General features: G+C 41.6%; 1 protein-coding gene across 2 annotated transcripts in view; it reads left to right on the forward strand.

Annotated features, from left to right (window-relative positions):
* Window positions 1-23,655, forward strand: part of PSD3 (pleckstrin and Sec7 domain containing 3) — a 1,090,324-nt gene that overhangs the window by 193,764 nt on the left and 872,905 nt on the right. The window contains exon 1 of one of the 2 annotated variants that reach the window (XM_053703212.1): window positions 1,354-1,550. The exons of the other annotated variant lie outside the window; for it this stretch is intronic. Within the exon in view, the coding sequence (XP_053559187.1) occupies window positions 1,520-1,550 (31 nt within the window). The 5' untranslated portion in view covers window positions 1,354-1,519. Of the gene's footprint in view, window positions 1-1,353; window positions 1,551-23,655 lie in introns of those variants that run through there. 2 annotated transcript variants of the gene reach the window in all.

Consider the following 23,655-nt stretch of genomic DNA (forward strand, 5'->3'; position numbering starts at 1 on the left):
AAAGAACTGAAATAAGGGGGCAGTCTGCAGAGGCTTAAATACAAGGTAATCACAGAGGTAAAAAGCATATTAATATAAGTGTTGGTTATGCAAAACTGGGGAATCGCTAATAAAGGGATTATCTATCTTTTTAAACAATAACAATTCTGGAGTAAACTGTCCCTTTAAAGGACCATTAAAGGGAAAAAATGTTTATGCTTTTATTCATTTGAGCATGAAATTCTATTACTAAAGACCCTAGGTTGTTATGTGTTTAACCTCCAGCAAGGGGTTAAACACATAGTTAACATACTGCTCCGGAGCTGCACAAAATTGCTGTTCCGAAGCAGAAACTGCTGCTGACCCAAATGCACGATCCAGCTGTAAGTTGTACTTTAACTACGTATTTAACCTCTTTGTGAAAACAAATAGCATATCAAGGTTGCTAGTGATAAAATGACACGCTCTAATGAATTATATTATATTTTCTCACTATAATGGCCCTTTAAGTTAGCTTATGGTTGAACTATACAACAGAAAAAGACTTTCTAAAGAAAAATTGTAACAAAGGGGACGATTTATCATCGGTCTGTCCAACATGATCCGCTCAGCATACACTGTTGGCATTTATCATTTATCTTTGCACAAGCAGTTCTAGTGAACTGCTTGTGCAATGCCGCCCCCTGCAGATTCGCGGCCAATCAGCCTGATCAGATAGGATCGGCAGATTGATGTCCGCAGCCTCAGGTCTAAAGACCGCTGCTTCATAACTACTGTTTCCGGCAAGCCTGAAAGCTCGCGCGGAAACAGGGGCATCAAGCTCCATTCGGAGCTTGATCATTTGGCCCCTATATCTCAATATAAATATATATATATATTAGAGTTTAATTGAAAAACAATTTTATGAAAATTAAGCAAAAAAGCAAAAACAGGCAACACCAAAACATCATTATTTTGCATCAGATATTTAAAAAAAAAAAAATCTGTTTTAAAATGTTCAACCAATGTGAGAATTCCTGTTTTATCCATGAATATCTCATTGCAGATATTCTTCCGTATAAATCCCAAGTGAAGTCTATAACTGTTTCATATCACAATGCTACATTCTGCTAGCAATTAATTTGCTATATTTTATTTATTTATTTGACAGAAATGCCTCATTCAATTAATTATTAAAGCATATGCAAAATATATATATATATCATAGCAGTAATAATAATTAAAAAAAAAGTAGTAACTGCTGCGTACATAATTATATCCACAGTAATAGATACATACAATACATCACCGTAGCAATTTGCAGAGGGATTTTTTTTTTTTTTTTGCTTTAAGGTTGGATAGAATGATTCTGCAGCTCCCTCCTCATTCTCAGACGCTCTGCCATTTACATCACTGTGTGCAGCGCTGGACAAGACTGTGCCAGGAAATTCGAAACTAGTATGCTTCCAGTTATGTGAATAGCGGAGCCTGATTTAGCCGCCTTCCTTTTAGGTAACTTTATTGGAGAAACAAACTGATGATCCTTGTAGCTTACTGATCGATGGGTAACTGCTGTAGCTGCCATTGCCACTGTAAGTAGCATCTGCTATCAATGGTATTCATTACCTTGTCGTGACACCATACGTTATTTCTTCAAGTCAGTCACTGATAATCTGAATCTATTTCTGGCAACATATTTTTTTCTCTTTATGCCTCTTGCAGTAGGATGCTTTGGCTGAGCTTTCTTCTTATTTATTTTTTTTTAGATGAAAAAAAAAAAAAATCTGCTCCAGTCATTTATCTATAAACTCCATGTGGAACAGCAGCGACAGAAGAATTCATTACGTCTGTCCCTGCATCCATATAAAATGCAATGTCAGCTTGCTTACCACACAATGCCAAGTCTCTGCTGCATGAATGAAACACACAGATTAGATGGTTACCTGTAATCTTGTGATCCCGATTTTCTCTGGTTTTAAAATCCTTCCTTGCTGATGGCAGTGCCCCCCAAATGTTATCCTGGACAGATTTTCCTCTCTTTTTTTTATTATTTTCTTTCTTTCTTTTTTTTTTTTTCTACTAGAGAAAGCCCTGTCAGAATGGGAGGAGTCTATATTAAAGGGCTCTGTAGTAGACGTGGTACCTTTGATAATATCACATAGCACTGACTCGAATCTAATGTTAATGCAGTTGTCTTTATAGCCCTTCTCTCAATAACCAGCACATTTTTACCTTTCTCTGCAGTATTCCTCCCAAAACATTCCCACGTTTTCTTTTTTTTACAGTCCCCATTGTACAATCATTTCTTGCCTGGCTTCCTTTTCTGTATACAATAATTTTCTGCAGATGTGTCTCCTATTTGAACATATTGGAATTCACAGTCTATTTAGGGGGTTGCCTGCAGTTGAGTCTAAGCCTGCAAATTCTCTTTTAACCTCTAGAACTCCTGAATATATTTAGCACTTTTGTTTCATAACATTACGGCAGCTTCACCAACTAAACTTCAACACTCGTGGCTTGAGGAGTTCCAGTATTAGAATGAGGTATTGCTATTAAACTTAATGGCTGAACTGTACCAACTTTTTAGTTTTTAATTATTAGGCATTATTTAAAAGACTAGTAAATACAGATGATTTGCATAATATATATATATATATATATATAATATGTATGATCAAAAGACAATGCAATGCACTTAGTCTGAACTTCAAATGAGTAGTACATTTTTTTCTGACAAATTTCAAAGTTATGTCTATTTCTACTCCTGCTGACAGGAGTCAGCCAATCACAAATGCATATACATACTGTATATTCTGTAAATTCTTGCACATGCTCAGTAGGAGCTGGTGACTCAAAAAAGTGTAAATATAAAAAGACTGTGCATATTTTGTTAATGGAAGTAAATTGGAAAGTTGTTTAAAATTGCATACTCTATCTGAATCATGAAAGTGTAATTTTGACTTGGTGCCCATTTAAAGCAGTTTCCCAACCGCGGTCCTCAAGTACCCCCCAACAGTCCTGGTTTTCATTATAGCTGAACTAGAGCACAAGTGAAATAATCAGCTGATGGATGAGAGCAGGTTGGTTACTGATCAGCTGATTACTAAACCTGTGCGTTAGTTCAACTATAATTAAAACTAGGCCTATTGGGGGTGCTTGAGGACCGCGGTTGGGAAACACTGCTTTAAAGGGACATTCAACTTTGATTATCAAGTTTGCTTTATTCTCCTTATACTTTTGTTGAAAAAGCATCAATGCATTGCTGGGAGATAGCTGTACATATTGGTAAGCCAATAACAAGAGATATATATGTGCAGCCACCAATCAGAAGCTGGCTTCCAGCTCCTGAGCCTGCCTAGGTATGCTTTTCAGTAAAGGATCCCACAAGAACTAAGCAAACTAGATCATAGAAGTAAATTGGAAAGATATTTAAAATTTTCATGAAAGAAAAATTTGGGGTTTCACATACGTTTAATTTTAACTTTACTATCCCTTTAATATGCTGTTCGTAGGGCATTTCAGATTCACTTTCAATAATTTTCTTCATGATTGCAATTGTAAAAATGCGGAGAAAAGTTAGCTGAGATTTATGGTAACGTTAACATGTTTTAAATGGACTTTCTCTTGTTAAGTGTGTTCAGTCCACGGGTCATCCATTACTTATGGGATATATTCTCCTTCCCAACAGGAAGTTGCAAGAGGATCACCCAAGCAGAGCTGCTATATAGCTCCTCCCCTCACATGTCATACCCAGTCATTCTCTTGCAACCCTCAACAAAGAAGGAGGTCGCGGGAGGAGTTGGAGTTTTTACTTAACTATTCTTCAATCAAAAGTTTGTTATTTTAAATGGCACCGGAGTGTGCTGTTTTTCTATCTCAGGCAGTATTTGGAAGAAGAAACTGCCTGCGTTTGTCTATGATCTTAGCAGGCGTAACTAAGATCCACTGGCTGTTCTCGACATTCTGAGGAGTGGGGTAACTTCAGAAAATGGGAATAGCATGCGGGGTCCTCCGCAAATGAGGTATGTGCAGTACATTATTTTCTGGGAATGGAATTGACTAAGAAAACACTGCTGTTACCCGTATGATGTAAGTACAGCCTTAAATGCAGTAGTAGCGACTGGTATCAGGCTGATAAGTGTATGCGCAGTCGAGTTATTTTCTAGGGACTAGAATTTGACTGAAAAAATACTGTTAATACTAAAATAATGTTTAAGCCTTATCTGCAGTGGAAGCGACTGGTAGCAGGCTTAGTGATAACTTTGCATGACATTGGAAAATGTTATTTTTAAAACGTTTACTGGCTTGTTATTCGTTTTTGTGAGGTACTTTGGTGATAAATCCTTTTGGGCATGAAAGTTTTACACACGGCTAACGTAATTTTCTGCATAGAAACCGTTATATCAGGGCTCCCACTGTTGTAATAGGAGTGGGAGGGACCTTGTTTTAGCGCCTTGTTGCGCAGTTAAAATTCTAGCACAGTCTTCCTGCTTCTTCCTCCTTGATCCAGGACGTCTCTAGAGAGCTCAGGGGTCTGCAAAATTCATTTTTGAGGGAGGTAATCAGTCACAGCAGATCTGTGACGGTGTGTTTGACTGTGATTAAAAGCGTTAAATCTTAATTGATATCCGTTTTGGGTATTGAGGGGTTAATCATCCTTTTGCTAATGGGTGCAATCCTCTGCTAATTAATACACTTCTTGTTAAGAATTGTTTAACTATATCTGTGTTTTTAAAAGCGCTGCAGCGTTTTTTATATTGCTTGTTAACTTATTGAAAGTGATTTCCAAGCTTGCTAGTTTCATTGCTAGTCTGTTTAAACATGTCTGATACAGAGGAAACTGTTTGTTCATCATGTTCAAAAGCCAATGTGGAGCCCAATAGAACGATGTGTACCAATTGTATTGACATTGCTTTGAATAAAAGTCAATCTGTACCGATAAAGAAATTATCACCAGACAACGAGGGGGAAGTTATGCCGTCTAACTCTCCTCACGTGTCAGTACCTTCATCTCCCGCTCGGGAGATGCGTAAGATTGAGACGCCAAGTACATCTAGGCCCTTACAAATCACTTTACATGATATGGCTAATGTTATGAAAGAAGTATTATATAATATGCCCGAATTAAGAGGTAAGCGCGATAGCTCTGGGTTAAGGACAGAGCGCGCTGATGACACGAGAGCCATGTCTGATACTGCGTCACAATTTGCAGAACATGAGGACGGTGAGCTTCATTCTGTCGGTGACGGTTCTGATCCGGGGAGACCGGATTCTGAAATTTCAAATTTTAAATTTAAGCTTGAGAACCCTTTGCGTGTTACTAGGGGAGGTGTTAGCGGCTCTGAATGATTGCGACACGGTGGCAATCCCAGAGAAATTGTGTAGGTTGGATAGATACTATGCGGTACCGGTGTGTACTGACGTCTTTCCTATACCAAAAAGACTTACAGAAATTATTAGTAAGGAGTGGGATAGACCCGGTGTGCCTTTTTCCCCTCCTCCGATATTTAGAAAAATGTTTCCTATAGACGCCACCACACGAGACTTATGGCAGACGGTCCCTAAGGTGGAGGGAGCAGTTTCTACTTTAGCCAAGCGTACCACTATCCCGGTGGAGGATAGCTGTGCTTTTTCAGATCCAATGGATAAAAAATTAGAGGGTTATCTTAAGAAAATGTTTGTTCAACAAGGTTTTATTTTGCAGCCTCTTGCATGCATTGCGCCTGTCACGGCTGCAGCGGCATTCTGGTTTGAGTCTCTGGTAGAGGCGATTCGCACAGTACCATTGGATGAGTCTTTGAGCAAAGTTAGAACCCTTAAACAGGCTAATGCGTTTGTTTCAGATGCCGTAGTGCATTTAACCAAACTTACGGCTAAGAATTCCGGATTCGCCATACAGGCGCGCAGGGCGCTATGGCTCAAATCCTGGTCAGCGGATGTAACTTCCAAGTCTAAACTACTTAACATTCCTTTCAAAGGGCAGACCTTATTCGGGCCCGGTTTGAAGGAAATTATTGCTGACATTACGGGAGGTAAGGGCCACGCCCTTCCTCAGGACAGGGCCAAACCAAAGGCCAAACAGTCTAATTTTCGTGCCTTTCGTAACTTCAAGGCAGGAGCAGCATCAACTTCCTCCGCTCCAAAACAGGAAGGAACTACTGCTCGTTACAGACAGGGTTGGAAAGGCAACCAGTCATGGAACAAGGGCAAGCAGGCCAAAAAGCCTACTTCCGCCCCTAAGACAGCATGAAGACAGGGCCCCCTATCCAGAGACGGATCTAGTGGGGGACAGACTTTCTCTCTTCGCCCAGGTTATCTCAGGGATACCTTCTGGATTTCAAAACTTCTCCTCCACAAGGGAGGTTCCATCTGTCGAGGTTATCAACAAACCTAGTAAAGAAAGAGGCATTTCTACAATGTGTACAAGACCTCTTAGTGATGAGAGTGATCCACCCAGTTCCGCGAACGGAACAAGGGCAAGGGTTTTACTCAAATCTGTTTGTGGTTCCCAAAAAAGAGGGAACCTTCAGACCAATCTTAGACTTCAAAATCTTAAACAAATTCCTAAGGGTTCCATCGTTCAAGATGGAAACCATTCAGACCATCCTACCCATGATCCAAGAGGGTCAATATATGACCACAGTGGACTTAAAGGATGCCTACCTTCACATACCGATTCACAAAGATCATTATCGGTACCTAAGGTTTGCCTTTCTAGACAGGCATTACCAGTTTGTAGCTCTCCCCTTCGGGTTAGCTACGGCCCAGAGAATTTTTACAAAGGTTCTGGGCTCACTTCTGGCGGTACTAAGACCACGAGGCATAGCGGTGGCTCCGTACCTAGACGACATTCTGATACAAGCGTCAAGTTTTCAAAATGCAAAGTCTCATACAGAGATAGTTCTAGCATTTCTGAGGTCGCATGGGTGGAAAGTGAACGTGGAAAAGAGTTCTCTGTTACCACTCACAAGGGTTCCTTTTCTAGGGACTCTTATAGATTCTGTAGAGATGAAGATTTACCTGACGGAGTCCAGGTTATCAAAGATTCTCAATGCTTGCCGTGTCCTTCACTCCATTCCAAGCCCATCAGTAGCTCAGTGCATGGAAGTAATCGGCTTAATGGTCGCGGCGATGGACATAGTGCCATTTGCGCGCCTGCATCTCAGACCGCTGCAACTATGCATGCTAAGTCAGTGGAACGGGGATTACTCAGATCTGTCCCCTTTGCTAAATCTGGACCAGGAGACCAGAGATTCTCTTCTCTGGTGGTTGTCACGGGTTCATCTGTCCAAAGGAATGACCTTTCGCAGACCAGATTGGACGATTGTAACAACAGATGCCAGCCTACTAGGCTGGGGAGCAGTCTGGAACTCCCTGAAGGCTCAGGGATTGTGGACTCAGGAGGAGAAACTCCTCCCAATAAACATTCTAGAATTAAGAGCAATATTCAATGCTCTTCTAGCTTGGCCTCAGTTAGCAACACTGAGGTTCATCAGATTTCAGTCGGACAACATCACGACTGTGGCTTACATCAATCATCAAGGGGGAACCAGGAGTTCCCTAGCAATGTTGGAAGTCTCAAAGATAATTCGCTGGGCGGAGTCTCACTCTTGCCACCTGTCAGCGATCTACATCCCAGGCGTAGAGAACTGGGAGGCGGATTTTCTAAGTCGCCAGACTTTTCATCCGGGGGAGTGGGAACTTCACCCGGAGGTATTTGCTCAACTGATTCGTCGTTGGGGCGAACCGGAACTGGATCTCATGGCATCTCGCCAGAACGCCAAGCTTCCCTGTTACGGATCCAGGTCCAGGGACCCGGGAACGGTGCTGGTAGATGCACTAGCAGTCCCTTGGGTTTTCAACATAGCTTATGTGTTTCCACCTTTTCCGTTGCTACCTCGACTGATTGCCAGGATCAAACAGGAGAGAGCATCGGTGATTCTGATAGCACCTGCGTGGCCACGCAGGACCTGGTATGCAGACCTAGTGGACATGTCGTCCTGTCCACCATGGTCTCTACCTCTGAGGCAGGACCTTCTAATTCAGGGTCCTTTCAACCATCCAAACCTAATTTCTCTGAGGCTGACTGCTTGGAAATTGAACGCTTGATTTTATCAAAGCGTGGGTTTTCGGATTCGGTTATTGATACACTAATACAGGCTCGGAAACCTGTTACCAGAAAAATTTACCATAAGATATGGCGTAAATATTTATATTGGTGTGAATCCAAGAGTTACTCATGGAGTAAGGTTAGGATTCCTAGGATATTGTTTTTTCTACAAGAGGGTTTAGAAAAGGGCTTATCCGCTAGTTCGTTAAAGGGACAGATTTCTGCTCTGTCTATTCTTTTACACAAGCGTCTGGCAGAGAATCCAGACGTTCAAGGCCTTTTGTCAGGCTTTGGCTAGAATTAAACCTGTGTTTAAAGCTGTTGCTCCTCCTTGGAGCTTAAACTTGGTTCTTAAAGTTCTTCAGGGTGTTCCGTTTGAACCCCTTCATTCCATTGATATTAAACTTTTATCTTGGAAAGTTCTGTTTTTGATGGCTATTTCCTCGGCTCGAAGAGTCTCTGAGTTATCTGCCTTACTTTGTGATTCCCCTTATCTGATCTTTCATTCAGACAAGGTAGTCCTGCGTACTAAACCTGGGTTTTTACCTAAGGTTATTTCGAACAGGAATATCAATCAAGAGATTGTTGTTCCATCATTATGTCCTAATCCTTCTTCAAAGAAGGAACTTCTTTTGCATAATCTAGACGTGGTCCGTGCCCTGAAGTTCTACTTACAGGCAACTAAAGATTTTCGGCAAACTTCTTCTCTGTTTGTCGTTTACTCTGGACAGAGGAGAGGTCAAAAGGCTTCGGCTACCTCTCTCTCTTTTTGGCTTTGTAGCATAATACGTTTAGCCTATGAGACTGCTGGATAGCAGCCTCCTGAAAGAATTACAGCTCATTCCACTAGAGCTGTGGCTTCCACTTGGGCCTTTAAGAATGAGGCCTCTGTTGAACAGATTTGCAAGGCTGCAACTTGGTCTTCACTTCATACTTTTTCCAAATTTTACAAATTTGATACTTTTGCTTCTTCGGAGGCTGTTTTTGGGAGAAAGGTTCTACATGCAGTGGTTCCTTCTGTTTAAAGTTCCTGCCTTGTCCCTCCCATCATCCGTGTACTTTAGCTTTGGTATTGGTATCCCATAAGTAATGGATGACCCGTGGACTGACTACACTTAACAAGAGAAAACATAATTTATGCTTACCTGATAAATTTATTTCTCTTGTAGTGTAGTCAGTCCACTGCTCGCTCTGTCTTTTAAGGCAGTTCTAAATTTTAATTAAACTCCAGTCACCACTGCACCCTTTAGTTTCTCCTTTCTCGTCTTGTTTCGGTCGAATGACTGGATATGACGTGAGGGGAGGAGCTATATAGCAGCTCTGCTTGGGTGATACTCTTGCAACTTCCTGTTGGGAAGGAGAATATATCCCATAAGTAATGGATGACCCGTGGACTGACTACACTACAGGAGAAATAAATTGATCAGGTAAGCATAAATTATGTTTTACATTTTAAAAATGTCTGTCAGACATGGTGCGTAAAGTTTTTAATTAACATTTATTTATTAAAAAAGTTAAACATGTTATTAAGACAAACATATTTAATTTTAAGTTTTTTTATTTTTATTTTGAAACAAAAGGAAAATGCATGTTTGTGCACCACTGGTCTGGAGGATAAAATTTCTCAGGCTGATACGCAAAACCACTCTATTGGTTGATTGTGATATGCCCCACAGCATAAAAATATAAAGAAAATGTGGGTTTTTTTTTCGGTATAGCAAGAAAAATAAAACAACCTGTTATACAGTTTAAAAAGCTCAATCTTTGTTATGACGATAGAAATTAATTTATCTCTCTTTTAGGAATTGATTAATATTCAAAATGTTATTGCAGTGTAAAAATGGTCTCTTACATTACAAAATTCTTAAACAAATTCCTGTTTTTTTACTATTTGTTTATTCCTTAGAAAGGAATTAAATACACAGCCAAATATGTAAGTCTGTGACACTCAAGGTTAGTATACAGCTGGTGAGCAAATAAGAAACAGGCATACATGCGTACTCATCAATTACTGGCTATATGGTTATCTGAAGCAGAATTGGTGTATTCCAACTACTTGTGTAACTTGGGAAGGAGTTAAAGGGATATGAAGCCCAATTTTTTTTATTCCATGATTCCTATTAACAATTTGGCTTCATTCTCTTGGTATCTTTATTTGAAAACAGGAATGAAAAGCTTAGGAGCTGGCCCATTTTTGGTTCTGCACCTGGGTAGCATTTGCTGATTGGTGGCTAAATGTAGCATGCTTTTTAAAATAAAGATACCTAGAGAACAAAGAGAAATTGATAATAGAAGTAAATTAATAAGTTGCTTAAATTTGCATATCCCTTTAAGATCTTTGTCAATAATTAAATAGTAATAATTAGAGCAATGCAATTTTACACTAGAATATCCTTCTGAGAAATGTTTTACTGTAACACCGTCCTACACTGCTGCTGGACGCGTTTGGTGACGGTCAGAAGTCTCTAATCGAAAACAGAACACGTAACTGAAGGGAGGACAGCAAGACAGACGTGCTAATTTGGAGTAATCTGGCAGATTTTGTGACATTTGAAATGTCTGCAAATACACTTATCATCTAGATTCAAAAAGATTTGCCACACTGTTAACCAGAGCTCTGAGGACACACTAACCTGACGCACATTAAAGGGACACTAACCCAAATGTTCTCTTTAATGATTCAGATAGGGCATGCAGTTTTAAGCAACGTTCTAATTTACTCCTATTATCATTTTTTCTTTGTTCTGTTGCTATCTTTATTTGAAAAACAGGAATCTAAAGCTTAGGAGACGGCCCATTTTTGGTTCAGGACCTGGGTACCACTTGCTAATAAGCAAGCGCTATCCAGGGTGCTAAACCTAAAAATTGATAATAGGAGTAAATTAGAAAGTTTACATTTACATGCTCTGAATCATGAAAGAAAAAAAATTGCCTTTAGTATCCCTTTAACTTTAATTGTGCTCAATTGATCGTGTTTACTTTCAACTTGTAATACGAACGATATACCCGGCGCATGCAAGCTCCTGTTAATTACTCCTTTTCGCTCGCCCGTAACTGTTAGCGCTCCCATCGTAATCTGGCCCTTAGAAGCGAAAACATGATCTCATTTGAAAAACAAATATATAAAGACATCTACAACAGACGCATGTTCTGCACCACGGAATGTGGTGCGCACTCACATTTTATATGGCTAGATTTTTAACAACCTAAAAGCATTTTTGCACTTATTAAAGGGACATCATAGTCAAAATTAAACTTTCATGACTCAGATACAGCATACAATTTTAAGAGACTTTCCATTTTACTTCCATTATTAAATTGTGAGAAGTCTTTTTATGTGTTCTGAGACATCAGCTCTTACTGAGCATGTGGAAGAGTTCAATGTGTATACGTGCATGACCCTGTGATTTGCTGTCACATGATAGAGGAGGCTGGCAAATTTGTAAATTTGGCAGAAAAAAAAATTCTAATAATCATTTAAATACCAGAGTAAGTTCTATTGCATTGTCTTTTATTATGTATTTGTTTGATTACGCAATTCCACTGTATGTAATAGATTGTCCTTTAGTCTAAATATGTAATTTTTGTAATAAAATAAACATTTGAATTGCCTTTCTAAATGTTTCCCTACCATGCATTACTTCTTGCAAATGCAAAACTTGTGTTGTCTAAGCATACTTGCAATATGACAAATGTTTTGGTTGGACTCATTTAATATCTGATATTTTTTCCTCAAGGCTAGAATGAATTTTGGCTGATTAAGAACACCACATTGTTACTTAATAAGCCAAAATTCATTCTGGCCTTGTTATTAGGAAAATGTGATATTACTTATATTTTTTGTAGTTTCAGTAAACGCTTACATCTGTATTTCTAAACTTTTATTGGTGTCAGAAAAATAGGGCATTAGATTTATTTGGTAATGGTTGTTAATATGGTAACATTAACATCATTTCTATACGTCTTCATTACATCAGTCATATTAAAGGAATAGTCTAGTCAAAATTAAACTTTCATGATTCAGATAGAGCATGCAATTTTAAGCAACTTTCTCCAATTATTAATTTATCTTCATTCTCTTGCTATCTTTATTTGAAAAAGCAAGAATATAAGTTTAGGAGCCGACCCATTTTTGGTTCAGCACCTGGGTAGCACTTTCTGATTGGTGTTTGATGTAGCCAGCCATCTGCAAGCGCTACCCACGTGCTGAACCAAAAATTGGACGGCTACTAAGCATAAATTCAAATAAAGATACCAAGAGAACAACGAAAAATGGAAAATAGGAGTAAATTAGAAAGTTGCTTAAAATTGAATGCTGTATCTGAATCATGGATGTTAAATTTTGACTAGACTATTCCTTTAATTGATAATGTCAGCAGATCTGCTCATGCACTTGAGTGAACAGGGCCAAACATGTTTTACTGTTGAGTATAAGTAAAATATCTAACTGTGAAAATTACATTTCTTTCCAAAGGCAGGGAGAGTCCACAAATTCATTCATTACTGTTGGGAATATCAACACCTAGCCACCAGGAGGAGGCAAAGACACCCCAGCCAAAGGCTATACATATCCCTCCCACTTTCCCTATCCCCCCAGTCATTCTTTGCCTTTAGTCACTATAGGAGGATGGCAGAGAAGTGTTAGAAGAAAATTGTAGCCCATTAATGGGTATGATCCCTTCAAGTGTGGACTGGGGTGTTTGAGTAACCATGTAATCCTCTCAGTGAGAGTTGTGGTGAATGCTGGCTCTAGATGTTGCAGGGAATTATCTCTAACTACTATCTAGACTTAAAGCTATCACCTCCTGGGAAATCAGTGTTAACGCTTTACACTGTTTTCTCATTATCTTCAGGTCCCTGTTAGATATGTTTGGTGAGACTGTCAGACCTTGAAGCGCTGTGCCTGCTCCACAGCTTTGATTCTGGAGGGTAAGTTTCTTTGAGGAATTATGCCTAGTAGGGCTGCAAATTCCCTGAGGTTTTGGGGACATTGAATTAAACGGTTCACAGTGTGATACTTTATTCTCTTCTATGGGGACATTTAATACCTTAGCTCCTTGGGGCCAATCTATCTGTGCTGCTTAGCTCCTTGTGTAAGGTTTTTTTGGACTTATTAAGAACATTGACAGATGATGCAGGACAGTTTGGGACAATTTCCCACTGGGGCCTTTTTTACCTCTACGCAGCTGATATTGAGCTTTGCGTGGCTTTTCTTCTAGTTGGGGCGGTCTCTAGATGCGCACCATCTGACAAGGGCGCAGTTTTTCTCTGAAGCTGGTCGGAAGTGTGTTCCTGCGTAGCGATCAGCATAACGTGTTCGCTGCATTCAGTCCGTTCACGCTTGTCTAGCTAGGAGGTGGTGAGTACCTCAGCCAAGGCTGAGGGTAGAGGTGCCACGCTAAGAGTTAAATATTTATTTTTGCCGATAATATTGAGACCTTATACCCGCTATGGAGGACTCTGATATTAACCACTCAGAGGGTTCTGTTTCAGCGATCACTGTAACAAATGCATGTTTATATTGTAAGGAGACTATGGTTTGCCCACCTGCACAATTCTGTTTTGTCTGCTTAGATTCTGTGTTAAAGACCAAGAAGGGGTCTAAATCTGGTTTATCCCCTGGTACTTTTATGTGCTCTGAGCCTTCTAACTCTCAGGACTCCGTTGTCCATGAAATGCCTATTTTGCAGTCACAGTCCCCTTTTAACCCTATGACACATGCAGTGCCCCGCAGCGCACCATTATCTCTAGCTGGAGGTAATTTTTTACCAGCAGATTTCAGTCTGCGGTATCAGCTGCATTAAACGCTTTGCCTATCTCTGGAAAACTTTAGAGAAAGGTTAAACATAGTTCCACTGACTTGGGGTTTGACACCTCTCTTCAGTCTGAGTTGGCTAGTTTGTCTCACCTTTCTGAGGATGATCTAACCTTGGTTGCATCTGAAGGTGAGCTTTCCGAGTCAGAGGTATCTGAACCTTAATTTCCTACTCCTGATGAACCAAATTTTAGGTTTAAGTTTGAACACCTCTGCTTTCTCTTGAAGGAGGTATTGTCTACCCTAGAGGTTCCGGAAGCTAGGCTTCCTGAAGAACCTATTATCCCGAAATTAGATTAGGGTTTATGAGGAGAAGAAGGAGAAGAAGGTTCCTGAAATCTTCCCGGTACGAATGGCGAAAACTATCTCTAGAGAATGGGAAAAGATTAGAACTCCTTTTTCCCCTTCTTCTACCTTTAGGAAGCTGTTTCCAGTCCCTAAATCACATTTAGAGTTATGGAACTCTATCCCTAAGGTAGACAGGGCCATTTCTACTCTCGCCAAGTGTACTACTATCCCTCTAGAGGATAGCTCCTCTTTTAGAGATCTAATGGACAGGAAGTTGGAAGGCTATCTGTGAAAGATGTTTCAACATATGGGCCTCTTATTTCAGCCCGCGGCTGTTGTGGCAGCAGTCGCAGGTGCTGCTACCTACTGATGTGATTCGCTGTCAGTACTAATTGAAGTTGACTCCCCCATGGAGAATATACAGGATAGGATTAAGGCTCTCAAGATAGCCAACTCCTTTATTTGTGATGCTAATATGCAAATTGTCTGTTTGAATGCTAAGACTTCAGGTTTTGCAGTTTTGTCGCATAGAGCTCTTTGGTTAAAGTCTTGGTCCACAGATATTGTTTCTAAGACTTCTTTCCTTACTATTCAAGGGGAAGATTTTATTCGGTCCAGGCCTGGACTCCATCATCTTCAAAGTAACAGATGGGAAGAGTGCTTTCCTTTCCCAGGATAAGAAGGCGAGAACTAAGGTTCCCCAATCCTCTAATTTTCATTCTTTTCATTCAGACCAACTAGCCATGGAACAAATCCAAACAGGCCAAGAAGACTACAGATAACAAATTTGCATGAAGGGCCGGCCCCGACCCGAGACCGGATCAAGTAGGGGGCAGACTGTCTTTTTTTCCTAGAGGCTTGGTTCCAAGACGTTCAGGATCCCTGGGTATTAGACGTTGTTTCCCAGGGTTACAAGATAGGGATCAAATCTTGTCAAGGGGCAGATTTCTTTTCTCAGGATTATCTACAAGACCAGAGAAAAGAGCAGCCTTTCTTCTGTTAAGTGTGATCAGTCCACGGGTCATCATTACTTCTGGGATATTACTCCTCCCCAACAGGAAGTACAAGAGGATTCACCCAGCAGAGCTGCATATAGCTCCTCCCCTCTACGTCACTCCCAGTCATTCTCTTGCACCCAACGACTAGATAGGATGTGTGAGAGGACTATGGTGATTATACTTAGTTTTATATCTTCAATCAAAAGTTTGTTATTTTAAAATAGCACCGGAGTGTGTTATTATCTCTCTGGCAGAGTTTGAAGAAGAATCTACCAGAGTTTTTGTTATGATTTTAGCCGGAGTAGTTAAGATCATATTGCTGTTTCTCGGCCATCTGAGGAGAGGTAAACTTCAGATCAGGGGACAGCGGGCAGATGAATCTGCATAGAGGTATGTAGCAGTTTTTATTTTCTGACAATGGAATTGATGAGAAAATCCTGCCATACCGATATAATGTCATGTATGTATACTTTACACTTCAGTATTCTGGGGAATGGTACTTCACTAGAATTACACTGTAAGAAATACATAAAGCTGTTTAATAACTAGAGATTATGTTTAACGTTTTTGCTGGAATGTAAAATCGTTTTCATTTACTGAGGTACTGAGTGAATAAATGTTTGGGCACTATTTTTCCACTTGGCAGTTGCTTAATCTGTTTTCTGACAGTTTCTGTTCTCCCTCACTGCTGTGTGTGAGGGGGAGGGGCCGTTTTTTGGCGCTTTTTCTACACATCAAATATTTCAGTCAGCAACTCATTGTATTCCCTGCATGATCCGGTTCATCTCTACAGAGCTCAGGGGTCTTCAAAACTTATTTTGAGGGAGGTAATTTCTCTCAGCAGAGCTGTGAGAATTATAGTTTGACTGAGATAAAAAACGTTTATTCTGTAATTTGTTTCCTGCTTTCAGAATTTGTTATCTTTGCTAATGGGATTAAACCTTTGCTAAAGTTGTGTTATTTACAAGGATTGAGGCTATAACTGTTTCAATTTATTAATTTTCAACTGTCATAGATCTTCTGTGCTTCTTAAAGGCACAGTACGTTTTAATATTATTCTAATTGAATTGTATTTCCAAGTTACAAGTTTATTTGCTAGTGTGTTAAACATGTCTGATTCAGAGGATGATACCTGTGTCATTTGTTGCAATGCCAAAGTGGAGCCCAATAGAAATTTATGTACTAACTGTATTGATGCTACTTTAAATAAAAGTCAATCTGTACAAATTGAACAAATTTCACCAAACAACGAGGGGAGAGTTATGCCGACTAACTCGCCTCACGTGTCAGTACCTACATCTCCCGCTCAGAGGGAGGTGCGTGATATTGTAGCGCCGAGTACATCTGGGCGGCCATTACAAATCACATTACAGGATATGGCTACTGTTATGACTGAGGTTTTGGCTAAATTACCAGAGCTAAGAGGTAAGCGTGATCACTCTGGGGTGAGAACAGAGTGCGCTGATAATATTAGGGCCATGTCAGACACTGCGTCACAGGTGGCAGAACATGAGGACGGAGAGCTTCATTCTGTGGGTGACGGTTCTGATCCAAACAGACTGGATTCAGATATTTCAAATTTTAAATTTAAACTGGAAAACCTCCGTGTATTACTAGGGGAGGTGTTAGCGGCTCTGAATGATTGTAACACAGTTGCAATACCAGAGAAAATGTGTAGGTTGGATAAATATTTTGCGGTACCGACGAGTACTGAGGTTTTTCCTATACCTAAGAGACTTACTGAAATTGTTACTAAGGAGTGGGATAGACCCGGTGTGCCGTTCTCACCCCCTCCGATATTTAGAAAAATGTTTCCAATAGACGCCACCACAAGGGACTTATGGCAAACGGTCCCTAAGGTGGAGGGAGCAGTTTCTACCTTAGCTAAGCGTACCACTATCCCGGTGGAGGATAGCTGTGCTTTTTCAGATCCAATGGATAAAAAATTAGAGGGTTACCTTAAGAAAATGTTTGTTCAACAAGGTTTTATATTGCAACCCCTTGCATGCATTGCGCCGATCACGGCTGCAGCGGCATTCTGGATTGAGTCTCTGGAAGAGAACATTGGTTCAGCTACTCTGGACGACATTACGGACAGGCTTAGAGTCCTTAAACTAGCTAATTCATTCATTTCGGAGGCCGTAGTACATCTTACTAAAGTTACGGCGAAGAATTCAGGATTCGCCATTCAGGCACGCAGGGCGCTGTGGCTAAAATCCTGGTCAGCTGATGTTACTTCTAAGTCTAAATTGCTTAATATACCTTTCAAAGGGCAGACCTTATTCGGGCCCGGGTTGAAAGAGATTATCGCTGACATTACAGGAGGTAAAGGCCATGCCCTGCCTCAGGACAAAGCCAAAGCCAAGACTAGACAGTCTAATTTTCGTTCCTTTCGTAATTTCAAAGCAGGAGCAGCATCAACTTCCTCTGCACCAAAACAGGAAGGAGCTGTTGCTCGCTACAGACAAGGCTGGAAACCTAACCAGTCCTGGAACAAGGGCAAGCAGACTAGGAAACCTGCTGCTGCCCCTAAAACAGCATGAATTGAGGGCCCCCGATCCGGGATCGGATCTAGTGGGGGGCAGACTTTCTCTCTTCGCCCAGGCTTGGGCAAGAGATGTTCAGGATCCCTGGGCGCTAGAGATAATATCTCAGGGATACCTTCTGGACTTCAAATACTCTCCTCCAAGAGAGAGATTTCATCTGTCAAGATTGTCAACAATCCAGACAAAGAAAGAGGCGTTTCTACGCTGCGTACAAGAGCTCTTGTTAATGGGAGTAATCCATCCAGTTCCACGATCGGAACAGGGACAGGGGTTTTACTCAAATCTGTTTGTGGTTCCCAAAAAAGAGGGAACTTTCAGACCAATCCTGGACTTAAAGATCCTAAACAAATTCCTAAGAGTTCCATCGTTCAAGATGGAGACTATTCGGACAATTTTACCTATGATCCAAGAGGGTCAGTACATGACCACTGTAGATTTAAAAGATGCTTACCTTCACATACCGATTCACAAAGATCATTATCGGTACCTAAGGTTTGCCTTCCTAGACAGGCATTACCAGTTTGTGGCTCTTCCATTCGGATTGGCTACAGCTCCAAGAATCTTCACAAAGGTTCTGGGTTCTCTTCTGGCGGTACTAAGACCGCGGGGAATCTCGGTAGCTCCATACCTAGACGACATTCTGATACAAGCTTCAAGCTTTCAAACTGCCAAGTCTCATACAGAGTTAGTGCTGGCATTTCTAAGGTCACATGGATGGAAGGTGAACGAAAAGAAAAGTTCACTCGTTCCACTCACAAGAGTTCCCTTCCTGGGGACTCTTATAGATTCTGTAGAAATGAAGATTTACCTGACAGAGGACAGGCTAACAAGACTTCAAAGTGCTTGCCGCACCCTTCATTCCATTCAACACCCGTCAGTGGCTCAATGCATGGAGGTAATCGGCTTAATGGTAGCGGCAATGGACATAGTACCCTTTGCACGCTTACACCTCAGACCACTGCAACTGTGCATGCTAAGTCAGTGGAATGGGGATTACTCAGACTTATCCCCTTCTCTGAATCTGGATCAAGAGACCAGAAATTCTCTTCTATGGTGGCTTTCTCGGCCACATCTGTCCAGGGGGATGCCATTCAGCAGACCAGACTGGACAATTGTAACAACAGACGCCAGCCTTCTAGGTTGGGGTGCCGTCTGGAATTCTCTGAAGGCTCAGGGACAATGGAGTCAGGAGGAGAGTCTCCTGCCAATAAACATTCTGGAATTGAGAGCAGTTCTCAATGCCCTCCTGGCTTGGCCCCAGTTGACAACTCGGGGGTTCATCAGGTTTCAGTCGGACAACATCACGACTGTAGCTTACATCAACCATCAGGGAGGGACAGGAAGCTCCCTAGCTATGATGGAAGTATCAAAGATAATTCGCTGGGCAGAGTCTCACTCTTGCCACCTGTCAGCAATCCACATCCCGGGAGTGGAGAACTGGGAGGCGGATTTCTTAAGTCGTCAGACTTTTCATCCGGGGGAGTGGGAACTTCATCCGGAGGTCTTTGCCCAAATACTTCGACGTTGGGGCAAACCAGAGATAGATCTCATGGCGTCTCGACAGAACGCCAAGCTTCCTCGTTACGGGTCCAGATCCAGGGATCCAGGAGCAGTCCTGATAGATGCTCTGACAGCACCTTGGGACTTCAGGATGGCTTACGTGTTTCCACCCTTCCCGTTACTTCCTCGATTGATTGCCAGAATCAAACAAGAGAGAGCATCAGTGATTCTAATAGCACCTGCGTGGCCACGCAGGACTTGGTATGCAGACCTGGTGGACTTGTCATCCTGTCCACCTTGGTCTCTACCTCTGAAACAGGACCTTCTGATACAGGGTCCCTTCAAACATCAAAATCTAACTTCTCTGAAGCTGACTGCTTGGAAATTGAACGCTTGATTTTATCAAGACGTGGGTTTTCTGAGTCAGTTATTGATACCTTAATACAGGCTAGGAAACCTGTTACCAGAAAGATTTACCATAAGATATGGCGTAAATACCTATATTGGTGTGAATCCAAAGGTTACTCTTGGAGTAAGGTTAGGATTCCTAGGATATTGTCTTTTCTACAAGAAGGTTTAGAAAAGGGTTTATCTGCTAGTTCATTAAAGGGACAGATCTCAGCTCTGTCCATTCTGTTACACAAACGTCTGTCAGAAGTTCCTGACGTCCAGGCTTTTTGTCAGGCTTTGGCCAGGATTAAGCCTGTGTTTAAAACTGTTGCTCCACCATGGAGTTTAAACCTTGTTCTTAATGTTTTACAGGGCGTTCCGTTTGAACCCCTTCATTCCATTGATATAAAGTTGTTATCTTGGAAAGTTCTATTTTTAATGGCTATTTCCTCGGCTCGAAGAGTCTCTGAATTATCAGCCTTACATTGTGATTCTCCTTATTTGATTTTTCATTCGGATAAGGTAGTCCTGTGTACTAAACCTGGGTTCTTACCTAAGGTAGTTACTAACAGGAATATCAATCAAGAGATTGTTGTTCCTTCTTTATGCCCAAATCCTTCTTCAAAGAAGGAACATCTACTGCACAACCTGGATGTAGTCCGTGCTCTAAATTTTTTCTTACAGGCAACTAAGGAATTTCGACAAACGTCTTCTCTGTTTGTCATTTACTCTGGGCAGAGGAGAGGTCAAAAAGCTTCCGCTACCTCTCTTTCTTTTTGGCTTTGTAGCATAATTCGTTTAGCTTATGAGACTGCTGGACAGCAGCCTCCTGAAAGAATTACAGCTCATTCTACTAGAGCTGTGGCTTCCACTTGGGCCTTCAAGAATGAGGCCTCTGTTGAACAGATTTGCAAGGCTGCAACTTGGTCTTCGCTTCATACTTTTTCCAAATTTTACAAATTTGACACTTTTGCTTCATCGGAGGCTATTTTTGGGAGAAAGGTTCTTCAGGCAGTGGTTCCTTCTGTATAAAGAGCCTGCCTATCCCTCCCGTCATCCGTGTACTTTTGCTTTGGTATTGGTATCCCAGAAGTAATGATGACCCGTGGACTGATCACACTTAACAGAAGAAAACATAATTTATGCTTACCTGATAAATTCCTTTCTTCTGTAGTGTGATCAGTCCACGGCCCGCCCTGTTTTTAAGGCAGGTAAATATTTTTTAATTTATACTCCAGTCACCACTTCACCCTTGGCCTTTCCTTTCTCGTTGGTCCTTGGTCGAATGACTGGGAGTGACGTAGAGGGGAGGAGCTATATGCAGCTCTGCTGGGTGAATCCTCTTGCACTTCCTGTTGGGGAGGAGTAATATCCCAGAAGTAATGATGACCCGTGGACTGATCACACTACAGAAGAAAGGAATTTATCAGGTAAGCATAAATTATGTTTTTTACACTGCGTTTGGGATCTCCTCTCCTCTCCTTGGGAGTAATAGTCCAGGTGCCCTCATCAGAAAGGAGTTGTACTAAAACCTCTTTGTAGTTCCCAAACAGGAGGGAACTTATCGCCCTATTCTAGACTTAAAATGTCTCAACAAGTTTCTCAGGGTCCCCTCCTTCAAAATGCAGACTATCAGGTCCATCCTTCCTTTGTTCATGACCACAATCGACTTAAAGGATGCATACCTTCATGTCCCACCCACAAGGATCATTTTCAGTTCCTGAGGTTTGCATTCCTGGACCAACATTTCCAGTTCATAGCCTTGCCATTTGGCTTAGCTACTGATCCCAGAATTTTCACAAAGGTTTTGGGAGCTCTACTAGATGTGGCCAAGTCTCAGGGTATTGCTGTAGCCCAGTACCTGTACGATATCTTGTTTAATCTTTTCTTTTAGCAAGATATCAGACGGAGTCTCTTCTGTGTCTTTTCTGAACTCACGGATGGAAGATAACCATAGAAAAGAGTTCCCTGTTTCCCAGTACCAGGGTTGTTTTTATTGGAACTATCATAGACTCATTATCCATGAAGATCTTTCTGACAGATCAGAGGCACTCAAAGCTATTGACAGCATGTCTATCCCTGCAGACCACGCTAAATCCTTCGGTGGCTCAGTGCATGGAGGTAATTAGTCTCATGGTGTCCTCAATTGACATTATCCCTTTTGCTCGATTCCATCTCAGACCTCTACAACTATGCATGTTGAGGCAGTGGAACGGAGAGCACTCAAACTTGTTTCAACAAATTGTTTTGGACAATCTGACGAGAGACTCTCTCTCTTGGTGGCTCTGTCAGGATCACTGGGCCCTAGGGACGTGCTTCTTGAGACAATCCGGGGAGATTGTGACTACAGATGCAAGCCTCTCAGGCTGGGGAGCAGTCTGGAGTCGCAAGAGGGCTCAGGGGACGTGGTCCAGAGAAGAATCAGCTCTTCCGATCGATATCTTGGAGCTTCAGGCGATTTACAATGCTCTGAGGGCATGGCTCCTGCTCTGTTCTGCCTGGTATATAAGATTCCTATCAGACAATATAACCTCGGTGGATTAAATCAACCACCAGGGAGGAACACGAAGTTCACTAGCAATGCTAGAAGTGTCTCGGATTCTTCAATGGGCGGAATCTCACAACTGTATTCTGTCCGCGATTCACATCTGGGGGTGGACAACTGGGAAGCAGACTTCCTCAGCTCCAACACAAAGTGTTCTCAGAGATAACTCTCAGGTAGGGGGTTTCAGAAATAGACCTCATGGCTTCTCGTGTCAATACCAAGCTACCCAGATACTGGTCGAAATCGAGGAATCCTCAAGCGGAATTGTTAGACGCAAATGTTCTTTGGAGGTTCAGTCTCATATATAGTTTTCCTCCATTGGCCCTTCTCCCTTAAGTAGTAGCTTGCATCAAGCAGGAGCAGGCTCCAGTGATACTAATAGCTCCTTCGTGGCCACAAAGGACTTGGTTTGCAGATCTAATAAGAATGTCCTCCTCCCTTCCGTGGAGGTTTCCTTGTCGTACGGACCTTCTGACTCAGGGTCCTTTCCTACATCAAAACCTCGATTCTCTGAGACTGACTGTGTGGAAATTGAAAGTTTAGTCTTATCCAAGAGAGGTTTTTCGGATAGTGTGATAGACACTTTATTCCAGGCTCGCAAGCCGGTCACTCACCGTATTTACCACAAGGTATGGCGTACTTATCTTCATTGGTGTGAGGAACGCAGATTTCCATGGCACAAGGTGAAGGTTACCTGGATTCTATACTTTTCTCCAAGATGGTTTGGAAAAGGGTTTATCCGCCAGTTCTCTGAAGGGTCAGATCTCGGCCCTGTCGGTCTTACTGCACAAGAGATTAGCGGATCTTCCTGACGTGCAGTCCTTTGTTCAGGCTCTGGCTAGAATCAGGCCTATGTTTAAACCTGTTGCTCCTCCTTGGAGCCTCAACACTGTTCTACGTGTTTTGCAGCAGGCTCTGTTTGAGCCTATGCATTCTGTTGATCTTAAGTTTCTATCTTAGAAGGTTTTGGCAATCGCCTCAGCTTGCAGAGTTTCTGAGATTTCTGCTTTCCAGTGTGATCCGCCTTACCTTATTTTTCATGCTGATAAGGCGGTTTTACGTACTAAGTTAGGTTTCCTACCTAAGGTAGTCTTGAATTGCAACATCAATCAGGAGATTGCTGTTCCTTCCCTTTGTCGTAATCCTTCTTCGAAAGAATGTTTGCTCCACAATCTGGACATTGTGCGGGCCATAAAATTCTATTTCTTCTATAAAGGTAAGACGAGTCCACGGATTCATCCTTTACTTGTGGGATATTATCATTCCCTACAGGAAGTGGCAAAGAGCACCACAGCAGAGCTGTCTATATAGCTCCTCCCTTAGCTCCGACCCCCAGTCATTCTCTTTGCCTACTCTAAGTACTAGGAAGGGTAAAGTGAAAGAGGTGATAAAATATTAGTTTTTTATTTCTTCAATCAAGAGTTTGTTATTTTAAATGGTACCGGTTTGTACTATTTACTCTCAGGCAGCAGATGGATGAAGACTGCTGCTTGGAGGATGATGAT

The sequence above is a fragment of the Bombina bombina genome, chromosome 2 (assembly GCF_027579735.1).
Source record: "Bombina bombina isolate aBomBom1 chromosome 2, aBomBom1.pri, whole genome shotgun sequence".
Classification (NCBI taxonomy): domain Eukaryota; kingdom Metazoa; phylum Chordata; class Amphibia; order Anura; family Bombinatoridae; genus Bombina; species Bombina bombina.